Source organism: Momordica charantia (assembly GCF_013281855.1).
Source record: "Momordica charantia cultivar OHB3-1 chromosome 9 unlocalized genomic scaffold, Mcharantia_2.0 BLBB01000009.1, whole genome shotgun sequence".
NCBI lineage: Eukaryota > Viridiplantae > Streptophyta > Magnoliopsida > Cucurbitales > Cucurbitaceae > Momordica > Momordica charantia.
The window spans coordinates 9287928-9307973 of NW_028275167.1; the positions used below are offsets into that span (position 1 = coordinate 9287928).

At 33.0% G+C, this 20046-nt stretch overlaps 2 protein-coding genes across 4 annotated transcripts; one reads left to right on the top strand and one right to left on the bottom strand.

The window, feature by feature from the left end:
• The first annotated feature begins 1409 nt into the window (after positions 1–1409).
• Positions 1410–8446, top strand: LOC111025647 (uncharacterized). The gene is made up of 8 exons (XM_088117640.1): positions 1410–1727; positions 1804–1889; positions 1982–2084; positions 2221–2377; positions 3408–3536; positions 3772–3858; positions 6784–6828; positions 8024–8446. Exons 1-8 carry the CDS (start codon positions 1588–1590, stop codon positions 8171–8173), a joined length of 897 nt encoding a protein of 298 aa, XP_087973766.1. The 5' UTR covers positions 1410–1587; the 3' UTR covers positions 8174–8446.
• On the bottom strand, positions 7424–14616 carry LOC111025638 (ubiquitin-like-conjugating enzyme ATG10). 3 transcript variants are annotated; one of them, XM_088117644.1, is made up of 8 exons: positions 14498–14616; positions 13249–13493; positions 12906–13079; positions 12740–12790; positions 12564–12635; positions 12353–12458; positions 10425–10522; positions 7424–7574 (listed from the first exon to the last, which is right to left on the bottom strand). In XM_088117644.1, exons 2-8 carry the CDS (start codon positions 13249–13251, stop codon positions 7572–7574), a joined length of 507 nt encoding a protein of 168 aa, XP_087973770.1. In that variant the 5' UTR covers positions 13252–13493; positions 14498–14616; the 3' UTR covers positions 7424–7571. The 3 variants fall into 3 exon arrangements, with proteins under 3 accessions (XP_087973770.1, XP_087973769.1, XP_087973768.1); XM_088117643.1 differs by having other exon boundaries at positions 7425–7580; XM_088117642.1 differs by lacking the exon at positions 7424–7574 and adding an exon at positions 8662–9118.
• Between the last annotated feature and the right edge of the window lie 5430 nt (positions 14617–20046).

A 20046-nucleotide genomic window follows, 5' to 3' on the forward strand; every position in this document is an offset into this window, starting at 1 on the left:
TTCTACTATTATTTTCTTTTATATTTTCATATCTAGATTCATACTTTCACATATTGATATTCTAAATAAGTAAATCTCTTATATTAGGTCTTGAGCAATCAACATGCAGTATGAAATAATTTATAAAAAAAAGTTAAAAAATTATGAATGAAAAACATTGAACTTTGAAGCCGATAGGTTGAGTTGAGGAAATAAGAAGCTTCGATTTTTACTCTAGCAATTGATAATATCGTGAGACCACATAGAAAATCAAGATGAAAATTTGAGATATGAGAGAGATTGAGAGTGAGAGTGAGAGAGGGGGAGAGTATTGACACAGAGATAGATAGTTCAACCTAAAATTAATGTAATATATTTATGAAGTTTTTTATAGAACCTGTGTTTGGTTAGTGAAAAAATATGGAAGGTCTCCCGCACTCCCAACTTATGCCAGGAAAATTTTGGGAGCTTATTTTAATGGGTTGAGATTTTTAAGGAAATTTGAAATGAACATGAATAAAAAGATTATGGTTAACAAATTTGAAAGCTTGCTTAATTGAAAGGAATTTATAAACTTATTAACTGTGGATGTTGTTAGTAGCTTGTATTTTCAATATTATAAAAAAATTATGAAAAATAATTAGTAAATTATTTTATATTTTAAATTTATTTATAATTAAAAATTAAATTAAATAAATACTAATATTTTATATTATAGGAAAAATATGAGGCCTCCCTATAACGGTGGCCTCAGACGGTCATCTCGCTCGCCTATAGCTTAAGCCGATTCAATCCTATTTTAAACTTCTTAATCTTGATTTACTCTCTTTAAAAAGTATTTATAACATAACAAGAACGTAAAATGAGAAAATAACACAACAATGCAGCATGAAAATGCATAGAGAAAGAAAATAGAAACAGAATTAGAGAAAGAGAGAGTTAGAAACGGAGAGAAAATAAAAGAAAAAAGTAATAGAAAATGTGAAAAGAAGATAAAACGAGGAAAAGTTAGAAGGTAAAACAAAAAAAATATATAGAAAAAAGTTTTAAAGACGAGGGAGAGAATAATAGAGAGAAGAACTAAACAAAAAAATAAAAATAAAAACCTTTGTTTTACGTAAATATACCGATTTCATTTTGAGTCTTCCACATTTTTATGTTTTAAGATTCAGATTCTGAATTTTAAATTTTATAATACAGAATTCCTCTAGAAAAATAAAAGTTTGGATAAATATATTACATTATGATAATTTATTTTTATTTTATTAAAATTAAAAATTTAAAACTAAATATATAATATTGTAAAATAATAATTGTACAAAGATTTTGATAAATCAACTAAATATATAGTCGATAATTTATCTAAAAAAAAAGAGTCGAATAATAGTTACCAATAACAATTTTTTATATTAAGATGCAATTTACCAATCTACCACTAAACACATATTTTGAAAACAACCCCTATCATGTCGAAGTGCAAGATTCTCCAGAAATGGCGACGGACCTCAAGAACTGAAGTTTAATTCTCCTTCGAGGACTGAGATTTTTCCAGAGTAGCCTTCACATAAATCGTGCGAAAAGTAATTCTGGGGAAGAAACAAATCCCCAATGATGTCGAAGAGCTTCCTGAATCGTAACAATTGTGCAAGGATTTTTCTCTTATCGCCATTATCGTGCTCTCCGGCGCATGCTTCTTCTCCTAAAAGCTTTTCCGTCGCCAAGTCGGGAAAGATTCAGCCACTCAACCTGTAAGGATTGTTCTTGACATTTTGTCGAACACCTTGAGTCTGTTCCAGGGAATGAAGCTGTTTTTGTTTTCCTTAGGAAGAAGAAGAGGAGGTTGGATGAGATTTGCGTGGAAAGGTACCAGCAATACAGCCGAACAATTATACAATCGTGGATATTACAAGGTAGGCCTGATTGGATTCGTTGATGATGATGAACTTCATTTTATTTTTGATTTCTTTCTCTTTCTGTGTTTTGTGAACAAATTTGTGTGTAGGCAAAGTGTTGGTAGATGGCAGAGTAGTCAGCAAAGCCGGAACACCTGTTGGGGATAAAGCTAAGGTTGAGATTATTGCTGAAATTCCGAAATATGTATGTAGGTGATAAAACTTCGCTGAAAGCTACCTGTTCTTTCCCCATACATATCGATGCTATGCTTCATCCCCATTAGCCTAGATGAAGTCTCTGAAGTTAATATAATCAATTGCTTTACTATTTTTATTTTATAAAATCCAGAGCAGGATTCAAGTTGGAAGCTGCCATTGAACAGTTCGGGGTTGATGTTGCTGGTAAAGTTGCTCTTGATGCTGGGTTATCCACTGGAGGATTTACTGACTGTTTGCTTCAGCATGGGGCTTCATTTGTCTACGGAGTTGATGTTGGCTATGGGCAGGTAAAGTTTATAAACTTCTTTCTAATACATATTCTTCGTTATCTACTTAATATAGTTGACAGTTGATAAGCGTGTAAATAAATGTCACTAATATAAAAGTAGCACTACACCTCATGTTTTTTGGGAAAGTTCTACTAGCAATTTTATTTACTTGTCCATCTTTTGTATGCAAGAAGTAATTGAATTGAAGAAGAGAAACTTCAAAAGAGGGGGAGATAACTAGAAGTTAAATCCAAGCCCAGGCTTAAGAGATAACAAAAGATGTATCCAACTAATCAAATTTAGCAACAAGGGTCAATTATAAATCTCTTTGGTATTAGAAAGAAACCCAAGGAGAAGCACAATATTTCAGCTTCTTTTGACCCTCCTCCACAATACCCCTTTCTTCAATCCTATTACTATCATTTCAATTTCCCAAAAAGTAGAGCAAACAGTGCCTGATAAGATTTTTCATTGGGAAAGGAGGGGCAATCTTAATAACGAAGAGATCTGTCACTGTTTAGGAAATGTCATATTCTGTTAAAATTAAATTGGTTCTTATATACACAAAAAGCAATAACAAGGGATTATCTATATAGCATAAAGGATCTAATTTAAATTGACCATTCAAGATATTGGAGTTTGAGTGGAAGCAGGGAACTTTTATAGTTAGTTGTAATTTGAACTTGTAAATCCATCTGAAACTGGCTTGCAAGTGAGGAAAAGGAGGAGGTATGTTCAGGCTGCAAAGAGTATGAAGTTATTAACCTTGTTCTCTCCTCTAAATATATTTATGTTTAGAACAGTTTGTCATTAAGTTAATGCATGTGACAGAAATTAAGGATCTGGTTCTCCATCTCCATTGAGGCCAATGAACTAAAGACTTGGTAATTAGTGCTGTTGCTTTCATTGACCAGAAGTGTTTAAACCAGTGAATTGATAACCAATGTTCACTTTGGATACCTTTAATATTTATGTAGGAAACTAGCAAATATGTCCCACACTTTCTTCTGTTCCATTGTGATGCATCAATGATCTGCAGAATTTTTAGGTTGCTGATAAGATTCGCCGAGATGAACGTGTCTGTGTGATGGAAAGGACAAACTTAAGATATCTTGCTGGACTTCCTCAAAAAGTTGATATTGTTACTCTGGACCTTTCTTTCATTTCTATTCTCTTGGTAAGGTTTCAAATGGCTGCGGAAATGTGTTTTAATAGCTATGATGTATATTTCAGTTTGTTAAATCTAACTTGATAACAGGGTTAGAAACATTATTATAGCCATAGTTTATCATTAGTACAATTTTGATCATTAGTGTGACGTGTTTTGATTTTGACCAGAAGGTCTTGCAATGGTCATTTTAAGTGCTTTTGTCTTTTCTCTCATTCCTTGCTCTCATTTGTTTATGTATCAGGTCATGCCTGCTGTCGTGAGTGTGATGAAGGAAATGTCAACATTGGTTACTTTGGTGAAACCTCAATTTGAATGTCGCAGATCACAGGTAAGAGGCTTTGAGTTCTTATCCTTCTTGGGTGTTTTAGTAGTTCCTATCTGGCTGCTCTTTTGGTTATCATTATAGATTATACTGAAATATGTTTTAATAGAGTTTCTAAGAAAATATGACCAGAGTTTATTTTAGATATTTCTTCCTATATAACCATTATAAGGCCATTTGTTGACAAGTCAAAGGGCCATATTCTTTTTGCATATATTTCCTAATTGAGACCTCCAACCTCTTCTAGTTTAGACGTGATGGCCCAATTATCCAGGTGAGTCACCTTCCTCGATAAGTCATGTTATCAAGAAAAGATGAAAGAGAACAAAGAGGACAAACAAAAAGACAACCCACAATTTGTGTCGAAGGATAATTATACAAGATTAATAAGATCTAGAGAATAAGAACAAAATTATTTAGTAACAGATGCCCAAGCAGAGGTGTTAAACCTAGCTAGCAAGAGACTGCACCATCTTGGGAGATCTTTCCTGATCCCTAAGAATTATGTTGTTCTTTTCCAGCCAAATACCCCGAATCACCGCAAAAAAACCAGTTCGCCGCATGATTCAGTCCTTTTTGCAAAAGGGAGGACGAGGATTATGATTAACCTCTTCCATCATCTCAAAACAAACACTAGATTTCGCGAAACAAAGCTCGACCACGTGAAAGAAGCGATCCCAAACAGTCTGTGCATTGACAGTTTCATAAAATGGGGTTCAAGTCTTCAACATCAATCTTACACTAAACGTCCCATGTGGCCCAGCAACAACCAAATAATGCCTCAGAACATGACAAGGTGTTCACTCTGCTATGCAAAGAATCTAACCTTCTTTGAAATTTTTCACCTTCTAAAGCAGGGAACATGCAAGGCTCTGAAGAGTAGAGGAAAAATACATGAATCGACTCACAGGAGAAACCCCCCACAGGATTAGGAGGACAAAAACGAACACCCCTATGGTGAGGTATTTCCTCACACTTTGATTGAATCTCAAGCAAAAGCCCGTAGGCAATATAGAAACACTCCACCTGTTCGAGAGGGTGGGTAAGCTCTCCTTCTACCTCCTTAAGGTACTCACAAAAACAAGCATATCCCCCAATATTCCCTAACCTCCTTCTATATCTACTCGGCCCTCACTCCCACACTGATCCCTGGGCCCCACAACCTAAAACGGTAATTCCTCCCCTATACCCGAGTACAATTCCTTTCTTGCCCCCCTAGTATATTTGTTAACTATTGGTGGCCTAACACCCTACCACTTGGACTCGCAACCCGATCATCTAACGAGGAGAGAAGATGAACAACCTCTGTTGTCTCTCTGCCAGACGAAGGTCACTGAAACCAAAGGAAAAGGAGGAGGAACCTCGAGAAGGAAGAACAAATGTGACCAGACTAAATTTCGTAGATAATAATTGATCTAAGGGAGGAAATTGGACACAAAAGGCCTATCGCTCAACCTAATGTCCTCCCTTATTATTATTATTTTTGGATAACTGGGAGTCGAAACTTTGCTCTCCTATACCTAGGGGAACCCGTGCTTGCCTCAAGGGCTAGACCTAGGAGACATTAAAAATTTTTGGTATTAAGCTCATCGGAAGGTTCAAACTTGAAATCTTTAAGCCAGTATGTCCAAGAGACCTCAAGTCCTTGCCAATCCGGCTGCCCCTTGGGGGTTAATGTCCTCCCATTATAAAGTAACAGATCTATTTCCCATTGGGTATTTGAAGAACCGGGAGAAAAAGGGAAATCCAGCTGCGATCTCTTTCAAGGGATTTCTAAAGTGTGCCTTTTAAACCCCCTCCTGAAATTTAATCATAGGGATGAGAACCATACTTACTAGGAATAACCTTGTGCCACAAGGACTCGGTCTCACAGGAGAACACGAAGTGGGCCTTGTTTCGACGTCTCAGATTACCAATGCCCAAAACCCCCTAACGGGATCGACCCTAGCAAAACGTCTCAACTAACTAGGTGGGATCCTCTACCTTCCTTCACCCCTTCCCAAAGAAATTTCCTCATAAGTCTCTCTAAATTCTTACTGACCCCTGCATAGATCCGAACACTAAAAGGAAATAAGTCGGAATTCTACTCATAATTGACTGGATAAGAGTCAACCTGCCACCCTTAGAAAAAGGCTCTATTCCTAGACGAAAGACGCTTCTGGAGTTTTGTCTAGGACTGGGTTCTAAAAGGAACGACCCCTAGGATTATGTGTATGCCTGAGTGGAAGACCTAGATAAGAAGAAGGAAACCAACCTACCTCACACACATCCACAAGAGAAGCCCAAGCATCAACCTAGGGGCACAGTTAATGCCAATGATGGAGCATTTCCCCTATTTACCCTCAACCCAGACATGGATTCAAAGAAAATGTGACAACTATTGAGGGTGATAAAGGAATCCTCTTGAATGGAGCAGAAAAAGATAGTACCATCTGCAAACAGAGGACACTTGTGTAGCTAAGCAAAGAGAAAAGGGTGATCTTCAAGAATTTTTCTCCCAGCTATAAAAGCCCCTTTATGTCTTATGGATTGAATATTTCTTACCCTTTATCTCTCACTTTTGAACTAGATCCCTTTTTGTAATTGTGTAGTTTGTTAGCTTTTTACTCTTTGTTTTTGCTCCTTCGTCTTAGTTTATTTTATTTTGTTCCACGTGTGTATTATTTCATTTCTTCTCACTGAAAGTTAGTTTATTCATTAAAAAAATGGATTAAATATTAGTTTATTCATTAAAAAAATGGATTAAATATTTTTGTTCTTGCTGGCCTTGACTCGAACTATGCTATCATTTTACAATCTCCTAATAAAATCATGAAAACCAGATATCTTGTAAAAATAGATGAAACTATGAAAAATAAGAATGTCAAAATATAGATATCCGACATATGAAGTTTATGTAGACCATCCATTTGAAGATATAGTTCATTGCAGGTAGGAGGTGGGGGAATCGTGAGAGATCCACTAGTTCACCAGGAGGTAAACATTTATTTCTTCCTTTGTTGTTATTTCATTTAATGTGTTTTATTGATTTTTACCTGCTTATAGAGAAAAGTCATGCTACTGAATTTTTCTAATTGGAATTATTGCTTAAATTATCTTGAGATGATAGCTCTTACTGAAGTTTAGAATAGTCATTTGCATCTTCTGTGCACTAAAAAGGATCTATATACATCTTTTTAACATTACCTGTCCACCTGATAAGGATGGGTAATTTAATTTCTACCCTCAAAAGAAATAATTTTAATCACTTGTCAATTCAAATAATAATGATTTGTAATTAATTCCAAGATTGGGGCTTACACATGAGGCGCTTAAAAAGCGAGTTTTTTTTTTCTTCGAGGCACACTATATATAAAAATCAATAAATATATATGCCCATCTACATAGTAATAAACAGGTAGAGTCAGAGAGAGAGAGATTGAAATAGAAAGAAATAGAAAGAAAGAACACTTGAGGGGGGAATGAGAAAGAGAGTTTCGAGGAAGAAAAATGAGATAAGAGAGAGAGTTTGAGGATGGAAATGAGAGAGAGCTTACTCCAACTTCTAGTGAAGAGAAATGACACTTCTATTTAAATGGTATTTTTTAATAAAATATAAATTTATATAACATTATTACAGAAGAGCTTCAGTGCCTCAACTCTTTAATATAAGGCGTGCTCTTAAAGGTTGCCTTCTTAGTTTTCCCTCGCCTTGCATGAGGTGAGCTCAGGTGCACGTCTCACTACGCCTTTCAAAAACACTAATCTTAATTAAATTTCAAAAACAAAACAATCTCTTTGAAAATTACATTTCTTTAAGCTTTTAAAATTTTGCTATAATTTCGAACTCGATTTTAAAATTAGATTAGGAACAAAGAAAATGTCAATAAATAAAACATAATTCCATAAAACAGAAAATAAATGACAAAAACATTATCAAACATCCCGTTAATGGTTAAAGAGAGATTTCAATTGATTATGGTTTATATATGTTTATATATGTTGTTAAGATAATGTGATGTTAGTTTCCTCTATTTGTTATTAGCACATTTATTGATAGGTTGAATCATACGACCTTATTTAAATAGGATCCGTTCTTTTGGTTGTACTTGTGTCCTCGAGTTTTTCCTCAAATTCTAAAGATTGATAGGATGAATACCTCAAATCTATGTTTGAAAAATGAATGGTGTAGGTTGTTGAGAAGATCATAAAAGGTGTGGAGAATTTTGGATTCTGCAGCAGAGGTTGGATTGAATCACCAATGAAGGGGGCTGAGGGTAATACAGAATTCTTGGCTTGCTTTGAGAGGACAACTGCAGTTTCAAGTGCAGATGCAGATTAATTTGAAATGGGAGTTTTTTTTTTAATACTAACACATTGGAAATATGGAGTTCGAACTTCTGACCTCAAAAGAAGAAATAGGTGACAATTACTGCTAAGTGATGTCAGAGAATAGAACCCACTTGTCCGGTAGAAACTCAACGTCTTTAATGTCTCTTGTTTTTACATTTTTTTTAAAGGTCTTATTTATTTGTGTAATTCACACATTGGCCTTCATAGAATGATGTGTTAATCTAGTTTTCATTATTGTAGTAATAATTTATTGGAGTATCAATTTTGTTTGATAGCATTCATTCAATAACCATTACTAAATGCCATTGAATAATTATTGGACCACAGAATTGTCATCAAACCGTACTTTAAAAAAAGTGCTGTAATTTTTACCTTAATCATGAACTATAAAACATATATTTGGTACGAGATTGATAAAATTGAGACAAAATAATAGAAAAATGATAATGTAATTAAAAAAAAAAAAGTATAACCTATGGGGTTGAATAGACTCCACGGATGGGTTAGGTTCAGAAAGCATGATGTTGCTAAATTCATGCTTCAAACACTGGGTGGACTACCCAAACTGACCCTACCCCATTATAGGCCAAACGCCCTGTCAAGTAAAAGACTTTCCTAGAAACACTTTAGAAATGAATATTAATCTAAGTGCTTCATATAGAAGCAATCTTATGATATTTTTAAAGTTTTTAAAAGTACTTTTAGCTTTGTTCCAGAATCACAACTGGCTGTCGCTGCCATCTTTCAACATTTCCATTGGAATCTTGAAGCCAACTACTTGGCCCACAACTGAAAGCGAGGCTGCAACATATCTTTCCATTGGTATTGTTTCATTCTTACACCAAGAAGCATCACCAAGGAAGAGTAGCTTCATCCATTCCCTGGTTCCACAAGGATGTAATTTGAACCATGGCCTGTTTAAATATGGATGTTCCTGCAAATCGGTACCCGAAACTAGTTATATACCCGACACAATGCATAAGGAGCATAAGAAAATCGTCCTGCACTCCTATCTTCAATCAAAAAAGAACTATGAGACTGATTGCAAATATACTCTCATAAGTTAAAAGACTTATTTCCTAAAAGACTAGTCGATACCCGAGACTAGTTTATGGAAAATTTCATGAACTTTCATTTCTCAAACCCGACGCAGTGCATAAGCAGCATAATGAATCATCCTGCATAACTATGCCAAGCCATATAAATTTTACTTTCTTGCATATACTTTCTTTTTAGTAACCTATTTGTCCATACATTTTTTTTCTCATTCTCTTCAATACATGCCATCTCTTAACCCTTTTTCAGCACAATTTTATGGACTTTACTTCTCTTTCCACGCTTCATTTCTTTTCTCTCTCTCCTTACATTCTTGCAACTCTTTTCTGATTAGTTATAGAAGAATTTTTAGTAAATGAAAGCATTATAGAGGTTAAACCAACATAACGATCAAATTAGAAAATGGTACCAAAAAAGTTTTTTATGTTATTTTTTGAGACCAAAAATAAAAATTGTTGTTTTGTACTAAACTTGTTAAAAAACTATGTACTATAAGTCTATAAACTATGAAGATAGAAAAACAAATAACAAAAAAAAGAAAAATAATAATAATAATGAGAAGAAACAATTTCATTGATAATATGAGATTAGAAAAACAAAAGGGAGATAACCCCAATAAAAACCTCTCCACAGTGATGAAAAAGAGGGGAACATTTACACCAAAAAAAACGACTAAAAAGACTATTCAAAAAAATGATCAAAAGCATTACCAAATTAGAAAATGGTATTATCAAACAAATAAGAAAAAAAGAAAAACAAATAAATGCTAAACAGATGAGACTACGATCTATATGGTCAATCTAGTTTTAAAACCTCAACCAAAACAATATAACCGAACCCAAAAATCCTCCTACTCATGTTATTACAAACTGATAAAGAAACATCAACATTTCAAACAAAAAAATGGTCAATTCAATTCAAAGAACGCCCAAATCTTAAAATAAATTGAGCTATTTCTTTTACAAGCTATATAGTATATAAATTTATCGATTATGGGGATTTCCTGCACTAATTTAGTACAGGTCTAAATTAGCTGATAAATAATAACGATTCAGACTTCAGAGCATCAAAATTATAACACATAGCGAAATATGAAAACAAAAGTAGATTATATTTGGCACTACCTTCCAGTCAGACCCACTTAAGAACCAAAGACTAAATAATTAAACGAAGAAAAATTGTACCTCTTGAGTAATGAATGTCCATTTTGAATCCAATAATGCATCTTTAGACTGTGATGGAAGGTCCTTTTCAATTTCTTCGAAAATCAGAGGTAGCCCATCTGTACACTTAACAAAATTAGTATAGTGAATGAGCTAAATACTCCAAGATATCAGTACGAGCAGATTTATTTATTTTAATAAGAAACAGAAATGTATTAAGTTATTAACCACAAAAGGCCACAAACAACCTAAGGGAAGGGGATGAGAGAGCCTCTCCCAAGAAACTAGTGCATTACAACTTTCCAATCCTAATAATCATCGTGGGACTGTAGTTACAAAAGAGAATTTTCTATGGTTTATAGACATTTAAATGCATAAATCCTGAATTCTCCACAAAAGAATTACAAAAGAATCCTAAATTTAAATGCATAAATCAACATTTAAGTGCAGCAGTCTACATATTATAGGATAATTTGGAGTGGAAACTTGAAAACAGGTTTAAATTATAATGGAGATCTATCATTGTCATGTCATACTAGACAATAAAGTATCTATATTTCCTTTATTTCCTGATATTTCTAACTTAAGAATACAACTTTCCAAAAGATCGTAAGATTGTCGTGTTTAAAAGATTATAAGTTCATATGCAAAGAACTTATATCGAACTTTAATTATTTAATGCTCAATATAAGAAGCTTTGATCTCAGTTGTCTAGTTATTGGATACTTTGGAAAAGAAAAGATAAATTTATTTTCAACATATTATTTACTATAGAAAGCTTAGAGCTGTCTCATACCAACAAAAGACATGCACTAATCCCCCAGTGAAGACCATTCAAAAACATTAACCAGAGAAGAACTGATAAAGAAGGACCAATACTGAATGCACTCTGGATATTAAATAGGTAATCGTACCGCTAGAGGACAACTTACTTCTGTCCTTTACAATATCAATGGACGTACAAATAGCTATTCATTTGAGAAAAAAAACAATAAAACTTCAGAACATCTAACCCTACAAAATGGATATTCCGTACCTCATATTTCCTAAACCATATAACACCAAAGAGGGAAGAGATAAAGGGTGGAAATGAGTTGATGAAGAAGATAAAGTACATGCATTAAACCACTCAACTTCAACATGTAAGTGATATTCTAGAATTTGCAGCTTTGTAAGCCAAGGGATAGTCAAAATGATCCATGTACCTCAAGTGAATAAACTGGGTGACATGGAATACATAGGACTGACTAGCAGATCAAACAATAATCAAATTGCTATAACCAAAAAGCACCAACTTCAAGAACAATTAAATATTCAGAAATATACAAAAACAACACCAAATATGCTCATTCTTTCCTGATTTGTGAGTGACAAATCTAGGATGAGATCACAAGGTTTCAAGAGCATAAGGATGATGGTTCTTATTTCTCCCTCTTTTTACACTTTCCACCTAACAACAAAAATTAGTTTCTTATCTTTTTAAAAGAAGGGAAACGAGCAAGGACGATGGTTCTAGGAAAAAGAGTTATTAAAGATTAGTCTACATTGGCAAAAATTAAGGTCTTGAAAGATTTTATGGGGGATTAAACCACTTAGAATAAACCATGGTTATATTCCAAGATTTCCCAGATTCCAAGATTTCCAATTCGTTCCACCCAATCACATTTTCAGAATGCATACGTTTACTATTTAAACAGAAGTAACGCTCAATCACATTTTTGGAATACCATATTCAAATTTAAAAAACAATAATTTCTAATTATAGGTACTCGCTATAAATCGGACAGTTATATATTAACAAACAAATATTAACATCAGTACGCATCACTCTATTTATTTGCAAAACCCCAACAACTTTCATGTTGACAAATGCACCAAAAAAAAAAACAATTTTACTAATGCATGATCTCCACTCTGTGGTTAGTCAGGCCACTTCTAAAATTGCATACCACTACAGTAAGCACGAAAGTATAGTACTAGAACACCATATGATGCACAGTGCAGAATGTGAAAATCATAGTAATGTACTTCTTGGTGATCACTTGGGGATGAGACCTTCAGAAAAACAAGAATCATTAACAAAGACAGCAGATGTCACTCAAGAAGTGTAATACCAACAGACAAATCAAGATCATCAATTTTAGAATGCAATGCACGTACTAACGTAGCTTCATCGAGAAACTCATTGTTGTACCCAGCAGTCTCTCTTTCCTCAGAGCACTCTCCTTTCTCCTGTTCATTCCATAGAAAATATAATAAAGGAAACAATGAGGAATGATGGAATTGGCATATTGCTAAAGGGAAAAAGAAGGGCCATTAAAATGGAAGAAGCAAACCTCGAGTGGCCTCAGAAGGCATATTTTCTCCAAAGATAAGTATCCTTCCACCTACAAAAAAGGCATATATGTTGAGATTCTGAGAATCAATGATACCTTCAATTCTCCATAAATTCTCCATAAAGTGAACCAGTGATATCTTAGCCTAAAGAAGAAGAAACTTAACCTTATCAGAACTAATCAATTGTAGTTTCTGACCTGGAACCCATGACCATGAAGGAAAATCAGAGTTGATCAATTTCCATCTCTGAAGAAAAGCAGAAGCAGCCTTGTAAAAATCACTTGATGAGATAGTTCCATCCCAAGCTAAAGTATCCACCGTTGTTTTAAATGTACCAACCTAAGGGGAAATCACCAATGGAAAAAGCGTTAAAATGGAACAAAAATTTGAGGCATACCAATTCAATTATAAAGCCAAATAAACTACAAAGAAAATCAAATGTTCTTCATCCTTTGGCTATAAGGATTAAGAAGAAGTTAGAATAATTTGAAATACTACTAGTACTAACCATATGCTTCAGTTGAATACGTGAAATCCAGAATCAATCAGTCATCATTTCGTAAACTCGAAGCTCAAAAATCGCACCAGTGCATTTGTTGAAGTTGCATCGCTGGTTTGGAGGTTCAACTTTCTTTGCAGTTGCACCACTGAAATGGTCTATGACCACCAAAGAAATCTCCACAAATTTGTTTGCTCCACCTCAACCACTTATCTGACACCTTCATCGATCAAAACCCTTCCTGATATCATCTCCTGAAATAGACATTAATTTTGTGAAAAAATAAATATATAAAAAAAACAGAGGATTTTTTTATGATAAGAAGAATTTCATAAAGGAAAATTCATGAATAATTTACTTCAATCATTTGGAGGAGATGATTTTAAGAGAGATAATATACCCAAAAGAAAAAAAGTAGGAAACTTCATAAAAAGCATATAGTAATGGGAAGATATGGTTATTTTCGAGCTTTTTCTTTCATCTTCAGCACTAGTAATATAGTTTGATTGTCATTCAAATAATACTGCACATCTTAAGTAGAGCAAATGGGAAAATGAATAGACTTTCACTGATTCAAAAGTTGTATTGTTTAGAATGGTTTAGTAGAAAATTCATCTATGTAATATGTCTACTGACGTAAAAACAACTCGGTACCATTTATGATCTCATAATGTTAAACACCATCTGATTTCGAACACCATATTTCTGTCCTCTCTTTCATATTCCCCTCAGTATCTCTTATCATTTGTTATTGAACGATCCAACACTTTGCAGAAAGTTTTGCTTTTCTATCGCATATTTATGATTAAAATCTTTTTTTTTCCGAGAATGGGAGTCGGAGCTTTGCCCCTCTATACCCAGGGACACCCCAAGGAGCTTTGCCAATTGTTCGAGTGACTCTACAGCAATTTACAATTTATCCCCATTCGTGAACTCAGAGATTCAATCATTTTTTTCATGTTTGTTGATGTAGTTAAGCCCTTGCAATCGAGTTCCAAAAATTAGCTTTCCACAAAGGCCTTGTCACTACCTAATTCACCGATATCTTCATAAATTTTGAAGATTGAAATTCCCAGCAAGCAACCAGAAGCATCTTCTAAAAACAAAGTGGGAGAGAGAGAAAGAGAAAGAGAAAGGCAAAATTGTAATCTCAAAATCAAGCTAAATGCTTATAATTTCTAGCCATCACTTCCTACTTTTCAATTATTTACCAACCATTTCATGAATTACGGCCAAAATTCGTGAATTGAGAACAAACCAAAAAAATTATTGTGAGAGAGATTAAGGACATCAACAGCGACGATATCAAGCAAAGGAGTAAATTTGGAAACGGGCGGCGGCGGGGCGGCGGGTGAGACTGAGGAAGAAGGGAAGAACATCAGCGGTGATTTTATGATTTTTCCATAAAATATTAAATATATCCATCTATTTATTTATTTATTATTTTTTTGACAAATTCATACATTTATTTGATTTTTCAAAATATCAAATTTAAAGGAGAAAATATTAAAAAATATATTATATTTATTATTATTGCACAGTATTTTTAAATAATTTATTAAATTATTTAGAGCAACCGGTACTTACCTCTTCTCCGGTTGGAAGTTTGTACCTTTCTATTAAAAAAATTATTTAAAAAAACTATGTTTTAGAATATAAATTTAGGAGGAATAAAAGTATAAATTATTTATTTTAATTAGAGAAAACTTTGTTATATATTTGTTAAACAAATTTTAAAAAAATAATTGTTGCTAAAATATAATATATCATATACAAATAATGATAATTGTACTTTACGAGAATAATTAAATAGGTCATCAAGAAAAATCAATGAAGGATAGGAACACAAGGACCTAAGTATTGGAAAATTAAAAGATTTTCTAAGTTTGACTAAGTAGTTACTCTTTTATTAGAAAATTAGTTTGATCTTTCGAGATGGAAGGTGTGATCTTTCGACACATCTTCAATTAAATGTTTATATTTATTATTTGAGAAATTTCATTTACCTAATATATTTCCAACAATAATAGAGAAGAGGTGTTTGGAATTTCTGATTATAAATTTTTGAAATTTTATAGTGTTGTTTGTAATTTCTTTGGTTATAATAATTTTAATTTTAAATTTTCTCTATCTTTGTGAAATAGCAATCAATTACAAAAACTACCTATTGGAGTTGTTTTTCTCTATTTATTCTAAAAAGTGTTTAGAATTAAAATGGAGAAAGAAGAAGGAAAAAAAATGGTAATGTGTCCCCTCTACCTATGTGAATTAATCCTACTGGTTTCCTAATGATCTTCGATCCATATAGAATGATTTATATATAACCATGGGCAAAAGCAGTACGGTGGTTTCTTAAATTTCTTAATTTATACCATATTTAAACTTCGTTTTCCTAATTGGATCTATTTTAGAATGTTCACGAGAGACGTAGATATCGATGGATTTCTTGTCTATGGTGTTTTAATTATTTATCTCTAATTAATAAGACTTATGCAGTACCTTTAAGTTTGTTCCATAAATATGGATGAAGTTGTTAATTCTCTCATGAACACTTTGGATTGATTTTTTAAATTGAATCTTTATACACTCCTCCCAATGTGAATTAATGGAATTTACTTATTATGTTAAATATAATTGAATTTAATATATTTATTATATGATTAATAATTTCGTGGACTTGTTGCATTATAATATCTTGACTAGTCTATATGAGATATTCAATAAATTAAAATTCGTTACTATTTTAGGGTTGCATATATTTTGCTCCCCAAATAGCTATTGGCAGGTTGTGAGGATTTTATTAGTTGGTTTAATTAAAGGCAAATTATTTGCGTACATTTGGAGGATTTATTCTAAAAATATAGAAATCTTTCTATATAAAAGGCTAGCTAATTTTTCTATATATGAACATACGGATGTTTAAAATTTTATGTGGCTTATGACAATTTAGCACTGTACAGACTTTTAATTCATATCGATACCATATTTTGAGCATGATAATTGTTGTATTTTGTGCATAAGCTAATAGTAAAACAAGTTTGTTTCTTACCCATTGCAATGTGAGGTGACTTGTTATAGCTTTTCTGATCTCACGATTGTTTCTAAAATGTTAATGATTTGTTCTATGTGGCCACTTCATTTAGCATGTTAATTTACATGGAAATAATTTTTCCCCTTGTTGTTGACGATGCTCATACGTGATAATTACATTTATTTGAAATAATTATGAAATATAGCTAAAGTTGTTTTTGGTACAGCTTAATTTGTAAAGTTAAAGGAAAATGAGGTAAAGATCGAGTATTTCAAAATAAAATAAAATAAAAATTAAGTTGTGATCCCATATGTTAAATTAGGTAGACATTGGGAATTTTATTGGTAATTTTATTTAGCCACGAGTTTTATTAAGTTGAAAGTTATATATTAATTTGGCCTATAATTTCCTTGCTTATTTCTTTCGGCATAAAAGTCTTCCTTGCTAATGTGGTAATTATATAAAGCGAGTAAGGGTGGTGATTTAAGATGATTTAAGATCTATGATGGCTATATTTGTATATATATTTTCTTGGTGGTTTGAAAATTAATTCATTATAACTTTGTATGTGTGATTCATAGCCATGAGTATCATTGGAGGTAGAAATTGAATTTATACGATTCGTTAATTACTCATGTGTTATCAGGTACTAATTCGTAAAGTGATGTTGCTATTTTAAATTATGTAGTAAATCAAGTGAAATATCTCATTGGCAAAGTTTATTAATATAATTATGTGAAACTAAAGTAATTTTTGGTAATTAATTTTTATGTATTCTATGATGTTTTAATTTCCCCCATATATAACAATTTTGTTAATGCGTGATACATATCAAATTGTTGGGAAAATTGGACGGAATAGTCGTTCTCCCAGCCTTTCATGTTTTTTAATCACCATTTTCAAAACTCGTTTTCTAAACGTTTGCTTACATCACCCAATTGCCAATTTACTTTTACTACCCCACCCATTTTTTAGATTTCTCTTTTATTCTCTCTCTATCTCCTTCCCTGTTCTTCCAGAATATTTTTCTTTCCCTCTGTTTCCCCATCTCTCTCTTTCCAGTTTTTTTTCGTTCTCTCATTTTCCATTAATTTTTTTTCTTCCATAATTTTCCATTAACCCATTCTTTCTCTCTTCCGTCATGGGTTTTTTCCTCTCATTCTCACTAAAATTTTATTAGGTTTCTCGTTCCCTTATTCTTTACTCTAAAAAAACCCTAAATCTCTCCGTCTTCTCTTTTTTCTTTCTTTCTTTTTTTTAACGAGCAGACTCCATAATTCCGATGACCTTCAGCAATCACCAGCGACAGGTGCATCAAAATCGACGAGGAAGGTCGTTTGTCGAAGATGGAAGCTCAAGGAAGAAGAATGTTCCCTCTAACCATGGGGGATGGGGATGGGGAAGGAGATAAAGAGAGAGAAAGTTGAGTGAGAGAGAGACAGAAAGTTGAGCGAGAAAGTTGAGCGAGAGAGAGGTAGAAAGATGAGCGAGTGAGAGAAAGTTGAGATAAAATGTTATATAAATAATAATAATAATAATAAATAATAAATTTTAGTTAATTTAAATGAAACTATAATCAGATTAAATCGATTATAACTAAATAAATAAATTTCGAAATAGTTTGGTCAAATTCAAATTTAAAATGAATTAACAAATAATTAGAGATTAAAGATTCTTTTAATTAAAAATTTGAAAATTGGAATTCAAAGAAACATAATCTCGATCTCTCCTTAATCTCCTTAATTTTAGTCATTTGTTATTCAAATTTTAAATTTAATCTAGATTTGTTTCCTTAAATTTCTCCTCAATCTTCTTAAATCTAATTTAATCTCTCGTAGTTTTAATTATAATTGAATTTAAAAATTAAAATTTAAGTATATTCCCCCTATCATTACGTGAGAGAAAAAAAAACCAATGGCCAAAGAGAGAGAGAGAGCGAGAGTGAGATCTGGAAATTACTTCTAAAGCAATTCCGTAAAACTCAAGCAAAAAAAGAGAATAAGGTGGAAGATTATGTATAACCCAAACAAAAAAGACAAGAGATGTTTTGTAACATCCAAGCGAAAAAAAAAAGAAGAAGGGAGATAGTGTAAAGAAAAAATGAGAGGAGAAAAAAGGGAGATGGGAGAGAGGACGGAGAGAGAATGCATTGTATAAGTGGAGGGGCAGTGAAAGTAAATTGGCAATTGGATGATGTCAGCAAACACTTAGAAAACATGAGTTTTGAAAAGGGTGATTAAAAAACATAAAAGGCATTGGAAAATGCTTATTCCGTCCGATTTCCCAAATTGTTGTGTTATGATTTATGCTTGCAAAATGTCTTGAGAGATTAAAGTATATATGTTATATAAAATATCTCAAAATGTGGGGAGAATATTTTAAAAGTAAATATTGCAACGTAAAGAAATATTTGTTTATATTGATGAGTTGTTGATTGAGTTTTGCAAGCAGTGCATATGCAAAGAGCAATAGATTGACCAATCAAAAGAATTATTGAAATCATTTGAGAGATGAATGTGTTGAAATCATTGAGGGGAATGGGAGGCCCATAAAATAGTCACCGCAATGCGCACCCAACCTCAAAGATGGGAGATCCCATGAAAGAGGTTCAATGGGTAACAACAAAGTTGAAGTTTGACTATGAGCACACTTATTATAATGGAGGATTACTATGAGTCTCATTCCTAAAGTGGTAGTGTTCATAATTGTGATAATAAGGAAGAGTCTAACTCTGAATGAAACAAATGCATGTATTATGTAGGGTGTTGATCACAAACAACAGGAGGTTTCACCTATGTAGGTGTTGTAGTGAGGTCACTACGATGAGAACATAGTTCATCCCTTAAAACACTCATGAATATGATACATGCGCATGACGTTTAACGCATAACCCAGATAAAAGAGTACCTTATATATTGCTTGTACTATGTATGTGGTAAGTGGAAATTTGGCCCAAAAGACCTAGTTTAAGACTTAGTTCACTGTAGTTTTTTCAAATGTACATTTACTTACACTAAAGTGAAGGTTCAAACCCAAAAGGTACTTACACCTATTACATTAATTTTCTTTTCATTGAGGCGTGGTACTAGAGACCAAGTTTTGTTTTGCATAAGTGCCTTATATTCTTCTTGCATAGCAGCCAACTAGTAAAGACAAGCTAAAGCATCTTTAATAAATGGAGGTTCAATAGGAGTATAATCAACAAAGAAAATTTTTTGTTTAAAAATCCCATGTTTGACCGGTTTCATCATACTGTGAAAATTCAAAGCAGGCACTGATGGAGGCCTTGATGCTTCAACTATAGGAGCAAAACATATGTACTAAACCAAGCGCAGCAGGTACTACTGCTACAGATGGTGAAGCAGAGGTGTGGATAGGGGAATCATTCGAAGAGGAAATTTGGTCCTCTTGTATAGAAGGTCCAAAGTTGTTGTACATGGTTACAGAAGAAGAAGTAGCATACTGGTTTGTAGTTGGTGTGGATATGAGACTAGAAGGAGATAAATGGTTAGGCAAAGAAATAATATTGGGTATGAAAGTAAAAGGAGAGGTACTTAGAGTTGTAGATGTAGATGAAACGGAGGATAAATGTGATGACAAAGGAAAGCAAATTTCATTGAAAATAACATGTTAAGACATATAGAGACAACTCGAAGGTGCAAGAAATTTATAGCCTTTGTGAGTTGAGCTATATTCAATTTTATGATGGTTATAAGGGCGCAAGGAAGGGTAGCTTAAACACCCAAAAGTCTTGAGAAAATAGTAATCGGGTTTTT

What these genes read in the sequence shown, in the direction of transcription:
- LOC111025638 (XM_088117642.1), bottom strand. An exon ending in AATTGATTAGTTCTGATAAG is followed by an intron (nt 12,791 to 12,905) that starts GTTAAGTTTCTT and finishes CCTTTTTTGTAG; the next exon opens with GTGGAAGGATACTTATCTTT. An exon ending in GGACATTCATTACTCAAGAG is followed by an intron (nt 9,119 to 10,424) that starts GTACAATTTTTC and finishes ACCGATTTGCAG; the next exon opens with GAACATCCATATTTAAACAG.
- LOC111025647 (XM_088117640.1), top strand. Translation starts at nt 1,588, where the DNA reads ATGATGTCGAAGAGCTTCCTGAATCGTAACAATTGTGCAAGGATTTTT. An exon ending in AAGATTCAGCCACTCAACCT is followed by an intron (nt 1,728 to 1,803) that starts GTAAGGATTGTT and finishes TGTTTTCCTTAG; the next exon opens with GAAGAAGAAGAGGAGGTTGG. An exon ending in CTTTCATTTCTATTCTCTTG is followed by an intron (nt 3,537 to 3,771) that starts GTAAGGTTTCAA and finishes TTTATGTATCAG; the next exon opens with GTCATGCCTGCTGTCGTGAG.